General features: G+C 37.5%; 1 protein-coding gene across 3 annotated transcripts in view; it reads right to left on the bottom strand.

Annotated features, from left to right (window-relative positions):
- LOC149792436 (tetratricopeptide repeat protein 17-like) overlaps positions 1–17,500 on the bottom strand; it is a 187,337-nt gene that overhangs the window by 84,173 nt on the left and 85,664 nt on the right. For 2 of the 3 annotated variants that reach the window (XM_089971005.1, XM_089971006.1), the window contains 2 exons: positions 14,321–14,418; positions 7,073–7,174 (listed from right to left, as the gene is read on the bottom strand). In XM_089971005.1, the coding sequence (XP_089827131.1) occupies positions 7,073–7,174; positions 14,321–14,418 (200 nt within the window). The remainder of the gene's footprint in view (positions 1–7,072; positions 7,175–14,320; positions 14,419–17,500) is intronic. The other variant, XM_089971007.1, reaches the window with a different exon arrangement.

Here is a 17,500-nt window from a genome sequence, read left to right as displayed (position 1 = left end):
TCAATTCAGAGACTTAATGAATTTCAGCCTAAACAGGATTTCAGTGTAAGAATGACAAGTCAATTCAGAGACTTAATGAATTTCAGCCTAAACAGGACTTCAATGTAAGCATGACAAGTCAACTCAGAGACTTAATGAATTTCAGCCTAAACAGGACTTCAGTGTAAGCATGACAAGTCAATTCAGAGACTTAAAGAATTTAAGCCTAAACAGGACTTCAGTGTAAGCATGACAAGTCCATGTTGTGCTTATTGTAAATCTGTAACTACTGTAATTTCACCAAATGCATCAAGCAGTGGCAACTCAAAAGACGCACTTACACGAGGACATTATTGTTCAATGAAGACCCTGGTTAGCGTGATGCAGAACACAATTGATGTCATGTTTCACAACAGGGATTAAGTATAATACTTCAGTTAAAACCTTCAGTACATAACAATGCCATGTGACTTTTCATGGCTTCTGACAGTAAAATATGACTTTTCTGGAAAACAGCTTTTGAGTCAAACATGGCATTCCTTATATTTCTGACAGTCAAACATCTAAGCATGCAAAATAAACAAAATGATATCAACTCAACATAATCTGACACGATTCTAGTTCATAATTTGATAGTTTTCATGAAGCAGTGACGTAAGATATACATAATTGGCAACAGTGAAAGGAAACGTCGAAAAAGACAATGTTTACTAAAAGTGTTTGCTAAAAGTTGAACATATGAAAACACAAGAAAAAGGATAAAATATTTTGATTTTTGTAATTTCATTCAATTCCATTTTGATTTTTGTAATTTCATTCAAATCCTATGTGTGTGTGTGTGTGTGTGTGTGTGTGTTTGTCAATAGATTTCAAAATTAGATATAAATAATTTCATATGGTTGGGACTCTGATTCATGAATTGTACTTTATTAAGAAAACAACTAAATAATCTAAAATTTATGCAAAACAATCTGAAAGTGAATGAAGTCAAACTCACTCTGAATGTCATCCATCCTTATCATGTCTTAAACAGCTTTTCTTTAAGAATCCCTACAGCAAAATTATGTGGAAATGAACATCTGTTAAGGAAGCACCTGTCTTCAAAGTTAACTTTTCTCACTTCCATAAGGCTGCTACATTATACAGGTTTGAATAAGGCTGCTGCATTAGACAGGTTTGAATAAGGCTGCTGCATTAGACAGGTTTGACTAATCATGGCTTAAAAATAGTGTCTATTAGTGGTAGGTCCAGGACCTGTCACCCTCTGAGGCAGCCGGTCTGATATGCATATTAATTAGGTCCGAGTTAATTACAATTAAATAAAATGGCACAGTTAAAATGTTCTTTACTTCTTCAATGAGCATGAACTGTGTCAACCTTTAAGTTATCTATAAGGTCACTCAATCTATTACCTAAACTGGAAAACTTCAAATGGGTTGAACACAATAGTTTTCCTGTCTCTCCATCATATTCAAGCCATGGATAATATTTTTTCCCTCTGTATATTTTAGGTGGCAGGGGTCAGTTTCTTAAATTGGCCCCTGGTAAACTTCTTAACTTAAGGCTACAGTGTGACTTTTTTAGCTCTTACTGTTTACTAATTAAAGATATGGATATATTTATGGACTAAGTGTTTTGGGCTTGTTTTGTTCTTAAAATTGATGTCAGAAATACCAATAGTTGGCTAGGAAGAAGAGCTAGTCTTCCATAGCAGTAAACACGTGGGTTCAGGGTGAGTAGAATATCCCAAAAACGGCTTGGATGACAACTATTTTCAATTCCATCAGCCTGTTTAGTACACAGTTTTGCAGAATTTTCATATAGGAAAAGGACTTGTGTTTGAACTGTGAGCATCACATGGTGTCAAAAATGACCTGCGGGCATGAAAATTGCAGGTATAAATTTGGGGTTGGGGTGCATAGAATTCTTCTGCTATGGACTGTCATTGATTTCTCTGGTCAAGTGGATAACATTCATATAATTTGTATTTTATTTTTTATGAATTTTTTATACAAGGCTGGTGATTGCGGCATTAAATTTGTGCATAAAAACTAGTCCCTGCACCATTTAAATGTCTGCCATACTTTGCATCCTCGTTTGGCTTTCTCTGTTTTGCTGGAGGGCCAATTAACTCATTCTGCTTCATTCAGCTTTACAGGGACCATTCCGGTGGCCCAAGTGTTTAGGAGCATCTGCCACAGATGTGGAGGTCATGGGTTCGAACCACCGCAAAAAAGTCAAACGAAAGACTTATAAAAATGGTACTAGCAGCTGCCTTGCTTGGCACTCAGCATTAAGAGGTTAATGTTAGGACTGGTCGACCTGGTGTCAGGATGATGTGACTAGGTGGGACATGATGCTAAATGTCTGCGGCACAATTCCCCAGTGCTAGACTTGTGGTTGTTGTTGTTGTTTTTGTTGTTCTAGGGTTTAATGCCATTTTTTTGCACAAGATAGGCTATACATGGTGGCCAGTATAACTGGTGAAGGAAGAACCCTGGAAAACCCAGGGAAGAACCACCAACCCATGAGAAGCTACTGGCAGACTTTCCCATGTACCCATGCTAGCCGAGCCTTGGACTCGAACTCATGCAGACAGCGCTAGACTTCACTATAAACTGTGACAGTGCAGACATCATAGTGATAGAACTGCATTTTTTTAAAAGCTACATTAAAATTTCAAATCACACACACACTCAGCTTTTCAGATCTGCTACTTAATTAGTGGTCAAAGTTACATGAATTCATGACTCATCTAGTAAGTTAGTCCACATTCATACTTGATTAGTGGTCAAAGTTACATGAATTCATGACTCATCTAGTAAGTCAGTCCACACTCATACTTGATTAGTGGTCAAAGTTACATGAATTCATGACTCATCTAGTAAGTCAGTCCACACTCATACTTGATTAGTGGTCAAAGTTACATGAATTCATGACTCATCTAGTAAGTTAGTCCACATTCATACTTGATTAGTGGTCACAGTTACATGAATTCATGACTCATCTAGTAAGTTAGTCCACACTCATACTTGATTAGTGGTCAAAGTTACATGAATTCATGACTCATCTAGTAAGTTAGTCCACACTCATACTTGATTAGTGGTCAAAGTTACATGAATTCATGACTCATCTAGTAAGTTAGTCCACACTCATACTTGATTAGTGGTCAAAGTTACATGAATTCATGACGCATCAAGTAAGTCAGTCCACACTCACACTTGATTAGTGGTCAAAGTTACATGAATTCATGACTCATCTAGTAAGTCAGTCCACACTCGTACTTGATTAGTGGTCAAAGTTACATGAATTCATGACTCATCTAGTAAGTCAGTCCACACTCATACTTGATTAGTGGTCAAAGTTACATGAATTCGTAACTCATCTAGTAAATTAGTCCACACTCATACTTGATTAGTGGTCAAAGTTACATGAATTCGTAACTCATCTAGTAAATTAGTCCACACTCATACTTGATTAGTGGTCAAAGTTACATGAATTCATGACTCATCTAGTAAGTTAGTCCACACTCATACTTGATTAGTGGTCAAAGTTACATGAATTCATGACTCATCAAGTAAGTCAGTCCACACTCACACTTGATTAGTGGTCAAAGTTACATGAATTCATGACTCATCTAGTAAGTCAGTCCACACTCGTACTTGATTAGTGGTCAAAGTTACATGAATTCGTAACTCATCTAGTAAGTCAGTCCACACTCATACTTGATTAGTGGTCAAAGTTACATGAATTCGTAACTCATCTAGTAAATTAGTCCACACTCATACTTGATTAGTGGTCAAAGTTACATGAATTCGTAACTCATCTAGTAAATTAGTCCACACTCATACTTGATTAGTGGTCAAAGTTACATGAATTCATGACTCATCTAGTAAGTTAGTCCACATTCATACTTGATTAGTGGTCAAAGTTACATGAATTCATGACTCATCTAGTAAGTCAGTCCACACTCATACTTGATTAGTGGTCTAAGTTACATGAATTCATGACTCATCTAGTAAGTTAGTCCACACTCATACTTGATTAGTGGTCAAAGTTACATGAATTCGTAACTCATCTAGTAAATTAGTCCACACTCATACTTGATTAGTGGTCAAAGTTACATGAATTCATGACTCATCTAGTAAGTTAGTCCACATTCATACTTGATTAGTGGTCAAAGTTACATGAATTCATGACTCATCTAGTAAGTCAGTCCACACTCATACTTGATTAGTGGTCTAAGTTACATGAATTCATGACTCATCTAGTAAGTTAGTCCACACTCATACTTGATTAGTGGTCAAAGTTACATGAATTCATGACTCATCTAGTAAGTCAGTCCACACTCATACTTGATTAGTGGTCAGTTACATGGATTCATGACTCATCTAGTAAATTAGTCCACATTCATACTTGATTAGTGGTCTAAGTTACATGAATTCATGACTGATCTAGTAAGTTAGTCCACACTCATCTCTGAGGGGGGGGGCTGAACCACGTGTAAAGGAGTTTGGCTTTCATTGTTCTCATTAACAGCGAATTCAACTTCATTAACTGAGTACCCAGTGATACTGCGAATTCAACTTCATTAATTGAGTACCCAGTGATACTGCGAATTCAACTTCATTAATTAAGTACCCAGTGATACTGCGAATTCAACTTCATTAATTGAGTACCCAGTGATACTACATGCATCAAAATATTTAAAGCCTTGCTGAATAAGGCTTAAGATTTAAGACAGAAATGTTTCCAGTGATAACACAAAAGTCCATGAAAGATGAGACAAAAGTTTGTAGTTTTGATAAGCTTGTGGATTTGTACTTGACTCAAGAACAGCACAGACTCATACTCTGTTCTAATCATGATGATCCAGTCTCACTGCCATGTATACAATAAAAGATCAGTACACTTCAAGTAACATTGATTGGAGATACCTCTGTTGACAGTTTATACTCGTTGAAGAAAAATGATTTGACACAGCAGATGTAAAGTTTAAAATTGTATTTTGTGGAAATCAGGGAGAACTGACAAACTTTGACACATTTTGCTATTATTAGGTCTGATTGTGAGAATTACAGCTCCTGAACCTTGGAATGCCTCTATTTTCAGGTCCTGATGAAGGCTGCTTCATCAGGCAGGATTTAACAAGACATGCATCAGACAGGTTTGAATAAGACAGATGCATCAGACAGGTTTGAATAAGAGATACATCAGGCAGGTTTGAATAAGACAGATGCATCAGGCAGGTTTGAATAAAACATATGCATCAGACAGGTTTGAATAAGACAGATGGATTAGGCAGGTTTGAATAAGACAGATGGATCAGACAGGTTTGAGTAAGACAGATGGATTAGGCAGGTTTGAATAAGACAGATGCATCAGGCAGGTTTGAAGAAGACAGATGGATCAGACAGGTTTGATTAAGATAGATGCATCAGGCAGATTTGAATAAGACAGATGTATCAAACAAGTTTGAATAAGACAGATGGATCAAACAGGTCTGAATATGACATCTATCAGATAGGTCTGAATAAGACAAGATGGATTAGGCAGGTTTGAATAAGACAGATGCATCAGACAGGTTTGAATAAGACAGATGGATCAGGCAGGTTTGAATAAGACAGATGGATCAGGCAGGTTCGACTAAGGCTGATGAACCATACAGATAAAATTAAGACTGATGCACTAGACAAGCTTGACTAAGGCTGGTCCACCAGACTGATTTGAGTAAAACTGATGCACAATATAGGTTTGACTAAGGATGCTGCATCAGACAGGTTTAGCAACAGCCAGAGAATCAAACAGGTTTGACTAAGGATGCTGCATCAGACAGGTTAGCAACAGTCAGAGAATCAAACAGGTTTGACTAAGGATGCTGCATCAGACAGGTTAGCAACAGTCAGAGAATCAAACAGGTTTGACTAAGGATGCTGCAACAGACAGGTTTAGCAACAGCCAGAGAATCAAACAGGTTTGACTATGGCTGCTGCATCAGACAGGTTTAGCAACAGTCAGAGAATCAAACAGGTTTGACTATGGCTGCTGCATCAGACAGGTTTAGCAACAGTCAGAGAATCAAACAGGTTTGACTACGGCTGCTGCATCAGACAGGTTTAGCAACAGTCAGAGAATCAAACAGGTTTGACTATGGCTGCTGCATCAGACAGGTTTAACAACAGTCAGAGAATCAAACAGGTTTGACTATGGCTGCTGCATCAGACAGGTTTAGCAACAGTCAGAGAATCAAACAGGTTTGACTATGGCTGCTGCATCAGACAGGTTTAGCAACAGTCAGAGAATCAAACAGGTTTGACTATGGCTGCTGCATCAGACAGGTTTAGCAACAGTCAGAGAATCAAACAGGTTTGACTAAGGATGCTGCATCAGACAGGTTTAGCAACAGTCAGAGAATCAAACAGGTTTGACTAAGGATGCTGCATCAGACAGGTTTAGCAACAGCCAGAGAATCAAACAGGTTTGACTATGGGTGCTGCATCAGACAAATTTCACTAACACTACTACACCAAACAAGTCTGACTGTGATTGCACTTGTTTTATAATATTGTCCTATTATTACTTTGAAATTATCGATTTTTAAAAAACACTGGATCTTTATCTTTAATTTTATATACCTTTGAAAGAATTTTTAAATTTTTACCTTTTATCTTGTAGTATAATATGATAATATTTATGTGGACAGATTTATCTTCATAGATAATTTCTTTTCAATTCTTTATCTTTACAATTTTAGAACTTGTAATCAGCACTATATAGCCAGTATTATGCTGACATGCTGTTATACAAACATACATACCTACATACATACCTACATACACAGTTACATACCTACCTACCTACCTACATACCAACATACATACATACATACATGCATACATACATACATACATACATATAAAGTAAGTCAAATTTTCTGATGATTTAACATTTCCAAATGTCAAACATTTTTAATGGGACTGACACTAACAAAACTGTGCATAAAAAAATATATAAAACAAAACCATGCACTTAATACAGAATAACTTTTTATATTATTAATTATGAAATAAATATATGATATTGTCTGTCATACCATGCACTGAGCACTATGTAGCGAGACAGGGCGTATGAAGAGTTTGGGAGGCGTAATGACATGAGCAATCAAACCTGTGTGCGTCTTCATGGGGATCATACACTGCAATGCCAATTAGTAAACAGAATATATAATACATATTTTGTTAGTTCTAAAGTATAACCATGACACAAACAAAGTTGTAACGACAACAAAACAATATTATATATATGACAATGTTTGATTTCTGATTAAATTACAACAAACATTTCATCAGTTTAATATATACATACATACATACATACATACATACATATATATATATATATATATATATATATATATATATATATATATATATATATATATATATATACATACATACATACATACATACATACATACATACATACATATATATATATATATATATATATATATATATATATATATATATATATATGCATATTCTACATAATAAATGACAATAAAGAATAGTCTCTGAATGATGTTTCATTTTCAAAGCTGTTTAGTTCAGAGATATGGTAAGAAGGTTTAATAACTGCAACAACTGTATACACCTATCTTTTAAAATTATTTTACCAAAGAAAGGCTTATTGTAAGTTTACATATTAATGTGGGGCACAAATAGAAGAGATTGTGATTTTGGGAGTTTAACACCATCTTTAGCACATGACAGGCCACGCATAGCAGCCAGTATATTTAGGCACAGGAAGAGTCTAGGAAAACCCCGGAAAGAACCACCAGCCCAAACTTTCTCACATATCCACATTAGCTGAGCCAAGACTCAAACCCGCATGGACAGAGGTGGAATGTAAGTTATCGGTAATGGCAAGTGACTCAGAACATGTGGCTATATGGGTCTGCACATGAATTGAAGAATACATATCAACTGAGAGACTGAGTTTTGTTTTCATTGAAACTGAAACTTCTTGAAGAAATTATAAATAGTTTTAATACTGAGGTTTAATACCCTACGATATTTTTTTCTAAACTTGTTACGTAACAGATATACATAGGAATCAGTGTGCCAAATCAATTTTACATAGGGCATAAATTATGAAAATATAAGGATATGAATTTGAATACTTGTTACTTTTGAAATTCTGAATCCTATCATTGTACCTAAATAAATGCAAATATAATACATGAACAAAATGTTTCTTCAAAATTCCTGACAACCTATATCTAGCCATATAATCAGAAAAAACCTCTAGATCATCTGGGGAATTCCCACCATTTTTCAAAACTGCCATTGTAAAGCCTCTGCTGAAGAAACCAACACTAGACCATAACAATTTAAAGAACTCCCACCCAGTTTCTAATCTCCCATTCAAATAAAATATCTTAGAAAAGGTTGTTCTATCACAGCTTGTATCTCATCTGAATTCAAACAGTCTTTTTAGCAATGTACAATCTGCATAGCGCCCTTGCCACAGTACTGAAACTACTGACTTCTAAAAGTAGCTAATGACATTCTCTCTGCTTTGGATAGCAGAAAGATTACAGTCCTCACTCACCACGATTTGTCTGCAGCATTTGACACAACAGACCATGATTTATTACTTCACCGTCTCCAGCATGTATTTCAGAGGCGTAGCTGGGGGGGGGGGGCAGGGGGGTACATATGTCCCCGGGCGCCAAGGCACAGGGGCGCCAAAATGAGGCTTACAACGTTACATTATAATAAGTAAACAAGGGTAATATTCAAAAATGTGATTAAACGGGGAGGGGGCTGGGGCGCCAATTTTATAGTTCGTCCCCGGGCGCAAAATATCATAGCTATGCCTCTGATGTATTTGGCATTCATGATACAGCCTTACTGTGGTTCAAGTCCTACTTGGTCAACAGGACACAAATTATGTCTGCAAATGGAATACACTCCAGCCCAGTTGATCTATGTTATGGTGTTCCATAGGGGTCTGTTCTTGGGCCTGTTTTCTTCATTCTATACACTCAGCCACTCTCAAGTGTCATAGATCATCATCCAGTGTCTCACCAATTATACGCTAACGACACCCAAATATACAAATCTAGCCAGCCAACTTAAGTTGATGCTACCATCCAAGGTGTAGAGAGGTGCATTTCTGATGTGATATCATGGATGACATGTAACAAGCTGTAGATGAATGATGATAAAACTGAGCCCATTCTGACCACAACACAAAGACTTTCCCATTCACATCCTTTACCTCAAACAATAAATATCAGTAACACCAACAGCAAATTCACACAGTCAGTATGAAACTTAGGTGTCACTCTGGACAGCACTCTCACGTTGCACCAACATGTCATGAACATAGGCTAGGCTGCATATCTTGAGCTGAGACACATCAGCTCCATTTGCAAATATCTTTCAGCTGATGCCACTAAAACACTTGTATGTTCATTAGTACTTTCAAGACTGGACTATTGTAACTCAGTTCTGTCTGGTTCATCTCAATATCTACTTCAGAAACTTCAAACGGTTCAAAACACAGCTGCTTGGATCATACTTAGAGTATCACGATCAGAGCACACCTCCCCGCTGCTCTGTACCCTACACTGGCTATCCATTCAATCCAGAATCAAACATAAAATTTGTTCTCTGTGATACATTTCACTGATGGACTCCAGTCCAACATACCTATCCGACCTCACCCATGTGTACACACTGGCAAGATACTTTTGTAACGCTCCTCTTCTGACAATCATATACTCATTAATCCCACTATGAAAACGAAGTCATATGAATGTTCTTTTGCATACCAGGGTCCAGTAATGTGGAATGAATTGCCCACTGAAGTTATCCCATTCAAGAGTGCCCTTAAAACTCACTTATTTCGACTGCAAGAGCGAACTTAAAGACCTAGTAATGTTCCCTACCTTAAATATTTACAGCATGTTTTTATGTTTTCTAACTTTATGGTGCTTGCTTTCTGTAATAATATCATTATATATGTTGTGTTTTTAATTTTTTAAAATTATGTTACATGTGTTGTCTAATGTTGTAAAGCGCTTACAAAGTCCTCATTGTTATCATTATTATTCTCTGTGTCTGATAATGATGCAGTTTTTCTGATGCAGACAACCTGATGGGATCTAGCAATGAAGATTGCATTACTGTGATGATACTATACATTTGTTTGGGGATGAAAATCTGATGTTTTATGATTGATAACATTTGTCATTTTATAAACCTTGTAGAAATGTCTATTTTTTTATATTCATCAGGTAAACTATTTGCTTTTGTATTCCGTATATACTTGCTTATAAGCCAAATCCAAATGCACATAATGCACCGGCAGATCTGGGTCTGTGCAGTTTGTTAGGATTAATCAGATGAACAAACAACATAGACCCTGATCTGCAGTTGTATTTTGCTACAGCAGATTAGGATCTTTGTTGTCTGCAGTTTGCCTTGACTTATAAGTGAATAAATATGGTAATTATCAGGTATAAGTCAATAAACTGATTTGGTTATTGTTATTTTTGGGTTTAACACCATTTCTCAGCGCAAGATAGGCTATACCTGGCAGTCAGTACAAATGGTGGAGGAAAAACCTGGAAAACCCATGGTAAGAAACCAAAGACCTATGCGAAGCTACTGGCATCTTTCTTACATTTCCACGTTGACAAAGCTCAAGCCTTGATTCCCATGTGGACAGAGGTGAGATGGCAGTGAACTGTAAAGCTGAGCACTTTAGACCACTCAGCCACCCATGGCCCTACTTACAAGGTGAAATGTATACTTACAAGGTGAAATGTATACTTTGAAATTTTAATCATATAAAAGAGAAATGTTATGAAGCATATAAGAAGAAAAAAAACCTCAAAATTTTAAAACTTCAAATCGGCTACCATTCTTACCTTAGCTGTTGGTAACTGGGTGGGTCAAGCATCTGCTTACTTATAAGTTTAACAGAATAAGTCTCGTAACTAGACTCAAAGACATGCAATTAAAATATGCAAAGATAAACGTTGTGAATTCATTATTATCTTGTCAGGCACCAATTTTTGTGGATTCTGTGATTGCAACAAAGCACAATTTAAAAACCCAGCAAACGCTGAAAGAATTGTACAGTCTTACTCAATCCATTAATATAAGAACCACAGAAAAGGTCATTTATCAAAACCACAAATTCTGATACCCACAAAATTAAATGCATTCACAGTATTTTAAAAATGACACTGAATTATATTAATCAGAATTGAGATGCTTATAAACATAATTCTGAGCAAGGCATGCCTTTGATCAATACTAGTACTACTGCCAGTCAGTAAATAGTTCAGTCCACAACCATATATTAAATACTAAATAAGGCATTTTAAAATTTACATTTTAAGTGTATTTAGCTTTACTAACTATTTCATCCAGTCATGCACTTATATTTATGTGCAAATGTAAATGAGTTTCCAAAGCTGCTAAGCACTACTGACATTTTCCTGAAATCAGTACATTTAATTGTCAAGGAAATTTGCCAATAGTTTTTTCTCTCAGCAGTATTAAGCTCTTTTATGTATGCATTGTTTCTGAGAACTGAACACAGACAAACTTGTTCTCCAAACAAATTTAGGATATTATTGACCTATGCTGTGAGTTAAACTTGGCAACTGAACTCTTCTTTAAAGAGGGCAGGTAAGAGTTCAGCGGTTATTTATTGGGTATGGGTTATGCACTTGAGGGTATAATGAGAATACTGACTGAATCTCAGATTTTCATGTTCGTTCACAGCAACTAAGCTCTTTATTACAGGTCAGTGTTACATCTGAGGATTGGAGAAGTGCACATAAATATATGTCATCTTGGTCAGGCGAGTCAGTCATATTCTAATAGTTAACACATAAAAGGCTTGTGTTGGTTTTGCATTGGGGGGAGGGCAGGAGTGCTGGGAATGGAGTCTGAAAACTGTTCAAAAGTGTATTATCCAACCAGGTTAATACCCAATATAGGTTCTGCTCTGGGCCTAGGGTTAACGCTTCTGGCCATGTATACCAAAAGTTGGTGAGAAGGTTGGATAAGCCCTGGGTTTGTCCGACATCCTCTCTCCAATGACAATGAAAGGTGTCAGCGATTGTTGAGTGTTAACCATGGATCATACTTGGTGCAAACTTGCTCTCTTCGAAGAGTGAAAAGAGGAAGAGGATAAAGACAGTACTCTTAGCTTGATACTGACCCCTGTACATGCCCTGAGATATTCTGAGTGGGAGAAGATAAACTATGTTCCATAGGTTGGAAGATAGACAGAGAGAACAAAAGTCCAACAATGAAGTGTCAACAAAGGCCATCTGATCCATATGTATGGGGTGTGGCTATGTCATCTCCAACATGGCGAGATCACTGTCAATACTGGGGTTCCAAATGAAAAGCTGGTGGGAGTGTAAATGTTATAAATGCCATCAAAATGATGATGATGAAGGCAAGCCAGAAAGTCTGTAGCTCTCCCTTTAGACTGTGAATATAACCAAAGTCTGGCTAAAATCCAATGACATTTGTAAAGTCATGCAGAAAAAACTAAAGTTAGAAAGATTGTCAATCAGGGGCCATAACTCCTCCACGTGATTCATAAGGCTGGGAAATCAAACTCATTCTGAATTGCATCAGGATCAAGACCAATATAAAATTTGGTTAAAATCCAATAATTCCCAGTATAGTTATTTTGTGGAAACCAAAATGATGGAAAATAGACTAACAATGGGTGGATTGCATGATTACTACAGGGCTCTGCAATGGGTGGAGTGCATGATTACTACTACTGGGCCCTGTGATGGGTGGACTGCATAATTACTACAAGGCTTTGTGATGGGTGGACTGCATGATTACTACTACTTGGCCCTGTGATGGGTGGACTGCATAATTACTACAAGGCTTTGTGATGGGTGGAGTGCATGATTACTACTACTGGGCCCTGTGATGGGTGGACTGCATAATTACTACAAGGCTTTGTGATGGGTGGACTGCATGATTACTAATACTGGGCCCTGTGATGGGTGGACTACATGATTACTACTACTGGGCCCTGAGATGGGTGGACTGCATGATTACTAATACTGGGCCCTGTGATGGGTGGACTACATGATTACTACTACTGAGCCCTGAGATGGGTGGACTGCATGATTACTACTACAAGGCTTTGTGATGGGTGGACTGCATGATTACTACTACTTGGCCCTGTGATGGATGGACTGCATGATTACTACTACTGGGCACTGTGATGGGTGGACTGCATAATTACTACAAGGCTTTGTGATGGGTGGACTGCATGATTACTACTACTTGGCCCTGTGATGGATGGACTGCATGATTACTACTACTGGGCCCTGTGATGGGTGGACTACATGATTACTACTACTGGGCCCTGTGATGGGTGGACTACATGATTACAACTACTGAGCCCTGAGATGGGTGGACTGCATAATTATTACAAGGCTTTGTGATGGGTGGAGTGCATGATCACTACTACTGGGTCCTGTGATGGGTGGACTGCAAAATTACTACACAGCTTTGTAATGGGTGGACTGCATGATTACTACTACTGGGCACTGTGATGGGTGGACTGCATGATTACTACTATAAGGCTTTGTGATGGGTGGACTGCATGATTACTACTACTTGGCCCTGTGATGGATGGACTGCATGATTACTACTACTTGGCCCTGTGAAGGATGGACTGCATGATTACTACTACTGGACCCTGTGATGGATGGACTGCATGATTACTACTACTTGGCCCTGTGATGGATGGACTGCATGATTACTACTACTGGGCCCTGTGATGGGTGGACTGCATAATTACTACAAGGCTTTGTGATGGGTGGACTGCATGATTACTACTACTGGGCCCTGTGATGGGTGGACTGCATAATTACTACAAGGCTTTGTGATGGGTGGACTGCATGATTACTACTACTTGGCCCTGTGATGGGTGGATTACATGATTTCTACAAGGCTCTGCTAACTTTGTCAAGCCTGACCAAATAATTACTGATCTTAATAAAAAAGAATGTTTTAGCCAGTTTGGTAAACTAATGAAATCTGATCTATGGTTTGTAAAACTTGTTGTAGTTGACCAAATATAAATGTGATTATTTGCAAATCACTGGATATCAACTGCTGCAAGTAAATGTGAGTAAGACTGTGATAACTTCACTGGCCGACGCAAACTTAGTGAAGAACTCTTCAGAAAATTGGGAGGCTGTCCTAGCACGTCATTTATGATGCGTATTATCTCACTGATTCATGCATCCTAATTTGACCACATGCCTTACCTGAACCCTAAGCTGGTTACATTCTTCACCCTGACACAGACCCTTCCTCTGATAGTGCTCACTGACCTCATCCAGCTTTGAGCTGAAATCACCACCAACTGAAACAAAAAGAAACACATTAGTAATATTAAAAGCACTAAACATAGTGACATTTCATCTAATGGATAATAGCCCTCTGATCCAAGTAACAAAAAGATTCAACATGGTAAAACATACAATAACAATGGTAGTAAAGCATTTTTTTTAGCTTAAACTTTTTAATTACAGATCTTGCAACTTATACACTACTCCTTCATTATAACATTGTTCATGGGAGTCATAGAGTGTACCATGTGATAGAGAGGCTGAATTTTAATGGAGTACTCATTATAATGCCGTCCATGGGAGTCACAGAGTGTACCATGTTATAGTGAGACTGCATTATAATGAAGTACTCATTATAATGCCATCCATGGGAGTCATAGAGTGTACCATGTTATAGTGAGACTGCATTATAATGAAGTACTCATTATAATGCCATCCATGGGAGTCATAGAGTGTACCATGTTATAGTGAGACTGAATCTTAATGAAGTACTCATTATAATGCCATCCATGGGAGTCATAGAGTGTACCATGTTATAGTGAGACTGCATTATAATGAAGTACTCATTATAATGCCATCCATGGGAGTCACAGAGTGTACCATGTTATAGTGAGACTGAATTTTAACGAAGTACTCACTATAATGCCATCCATGGGAGTCACAGAGTGTACCATGTTATAGTGAGACTGCATTATAATGAAGTACTCATTATAATGCCACCCATGGGAGTCACAGAGTGTACCATGTTATAATGAGACTGAATTTTAATTAAGTACTCATTATAATGCCGTTGATTAAACTATCAGAATCAGATAATGGGACTGCTCAATAATGAGGTACTCTTTCATAATAACAGTAAAAGGAAACCACAGCATATGCAACCTAATATCAGACTGTCTTAGGTCAACTACTCCCTCATTATAACACTGTCCATGTCAACCATATATTATACTGCAACATAGTGAAAATGCAGTATAATGAAGTATTCTCTTATTATAACAGTCCATGGAAGCCACAGCATACACCACCTGAGTACTCCCTCATTACAACACAATCCACGTGAACCACAGATTATACTGCTTTACAATGAAGCATCCTATACATATAGATTTTACAAAGATTTAATGAAATAGGATCTTATTACAGAAACCATGTTATAATGAATGGAGTGATGGAGTGCTGTATGATGTATATTTTAGTGATGGCATGCTGTGTGATGTACATTTTAGTAAGGGCATGCTGTGTGATATACATTTTAGTGAAGGAGTGCTGTGTGATGTACAGTTTAGTGAAGGAGTGCTGTGTGATGTACATTTTAGTGAGGGCATGCTGTGTGATGTACATTTTAGTGAAGGAATGCTGAGTAATGTACATTTTAGTGAAGGAGTGCTGTGTGATGTACATTTTAGTGAGGGCATGCTGTGTGATGTACATTTTAGTGAAGGAGTGTTGTGTGATGTACAGTTTAGTGAAGGAGTGCTGTGTGATGTACATTTTAGTGAAGGAGTGCTGTGTGATGTACATTTTAGTGAGGGGATGCTGTGTAATGTATATTTTAGTGAAGGAGTGCTGTGTGATGTACATTTTAGTGAGGGGATGTTCTGTGATGTACATTTTAGTGAAGGAGTGCTGTGTGATGTACAGTTTAGTGAAGGAGTGCTGAGTAATGTACATTTTAGTGAAGGAGTGCTGTGTGATGTACATTTTAGTGAGGGGATGCTGTGTAATGTACTTTTAGTGAAGGAGTGCTGTGTGATGTACATTTTAGTGAAGGAGTGCTGTGTTATGTATATTTTAGTGAAGGAGTACTGTGTGATGTACATTTTAGTGAGGGGATGCTGTGTGATGTATATTTTAGTGAAGGAGTGCTGTGTGATATACATTTTAGTGAGGGGATGCTGTGTGATGTACATTTTAGTGAAGGAGTGCTGTGTGATGTATATTTTAGTGATGGCATGCTGTGTGATATACATTTTAGTGAAGGAATGCTGAGTAATGTACATTTTAGTGAGGGGATGCTGTGTGATGTATATTTTAGTGAAGGAGTGCTGTGTGATGTACATTTTAGTGAAAGAGTGCTGTGTGATGTACATTTTAGTGAGGGGATGCTGTGTGATGTACAGTTTAGTGAAGGAGTGCTGTGTGATGTACATTTTAGTGAAGGAGTGCTGTGTGATGTACATTTTAGTAAAGGAATGCTGAGTAATGTACATTTTAGTGAAGGAGTTCTGAGTGATGTACATTTTAGTGACAGCATGCTGTGTGATGTATATTTTTAGTGAAGGAATGCTGTGTGATGTACAATTTAGTGTGGGGATGCTGTGTGATGTACATTTTAGTGAAGGAGTGCTGTGTGATGTACATTTTAGTAAAGGAGTGCTGAGTAATGTACATTTTAGTGAAGGAGTTCTGAGTGATGTACATTTTAGTGACAGCATGCTGTGTGATGTATATTTTTAGTGAAGGAGTACTGTGTGATGTACAATTTAGTATAGGGATGCTGTGTGATGTACATTTTAGTGAAGGAGTGCTGTGTGATGTACATTTTAGTAAAGGAGTGCTGAGTAATGTACATTTTAGTGAAGGAGTTCTGAGTGATGTACATTTTAGTGACGGCATGCTGTGTGATGTATATTTTTAGTGAAGGAGTGCTGTGTGATGTACAATTTAGTGAGGGCATGCTGTGTGATGTACTTTTAGTGAAGGAGTGCTGTGTGATGTACATTTTAGTGAAGGAGTGCTGTGTGATGTACATTTTAGTGAAGGAGTGCTGTGTGATGTACTTTTAGTGAAGGAGTGCTGTGTGATGTATAAATTAATGCAAGGAGTGCTGTGTGATGTACATTTTAGTGAAGGAGTGCTGTGTGATGTACAATTTAGTGAGGGCATGCTGTGTGATGTACTTTTAGTGAAGGAGTGCTGTGTGATGTACATTTTAGTGAAGGAGTGCTGTGTGATGTACTTTTAGTGAAGGAGTGCTGTGTGATGTACATTTTAGTGAGGGGATGCTGTGTGATGTACATTTTAGTGAAGGAGTGCTGTGTGATGTATATTTTAGTGATGGCATGCTGTGTGATGTACATTTTAGTGAGGGGA

The sequence above is a fragment of the Sinohyriopsis cumingii genome, chromosome 9 (assembly GCF_028554795.1).
Source record: "Sinohyriopsis cumingii isolate HCF-2022 chromosome 9, ASM2855479v2, whole genome shotgun sequence".
Lineage (NCBI taxonomy): Eukaryota > Metazoa > Mollusca > Bivalvia > Unionida > Unionidae > Sinohyriopsis > Sinohyriopsis cumingii.
This window is presented reverse-complemented; position numbering and strand designations above follow the sequence as displayed.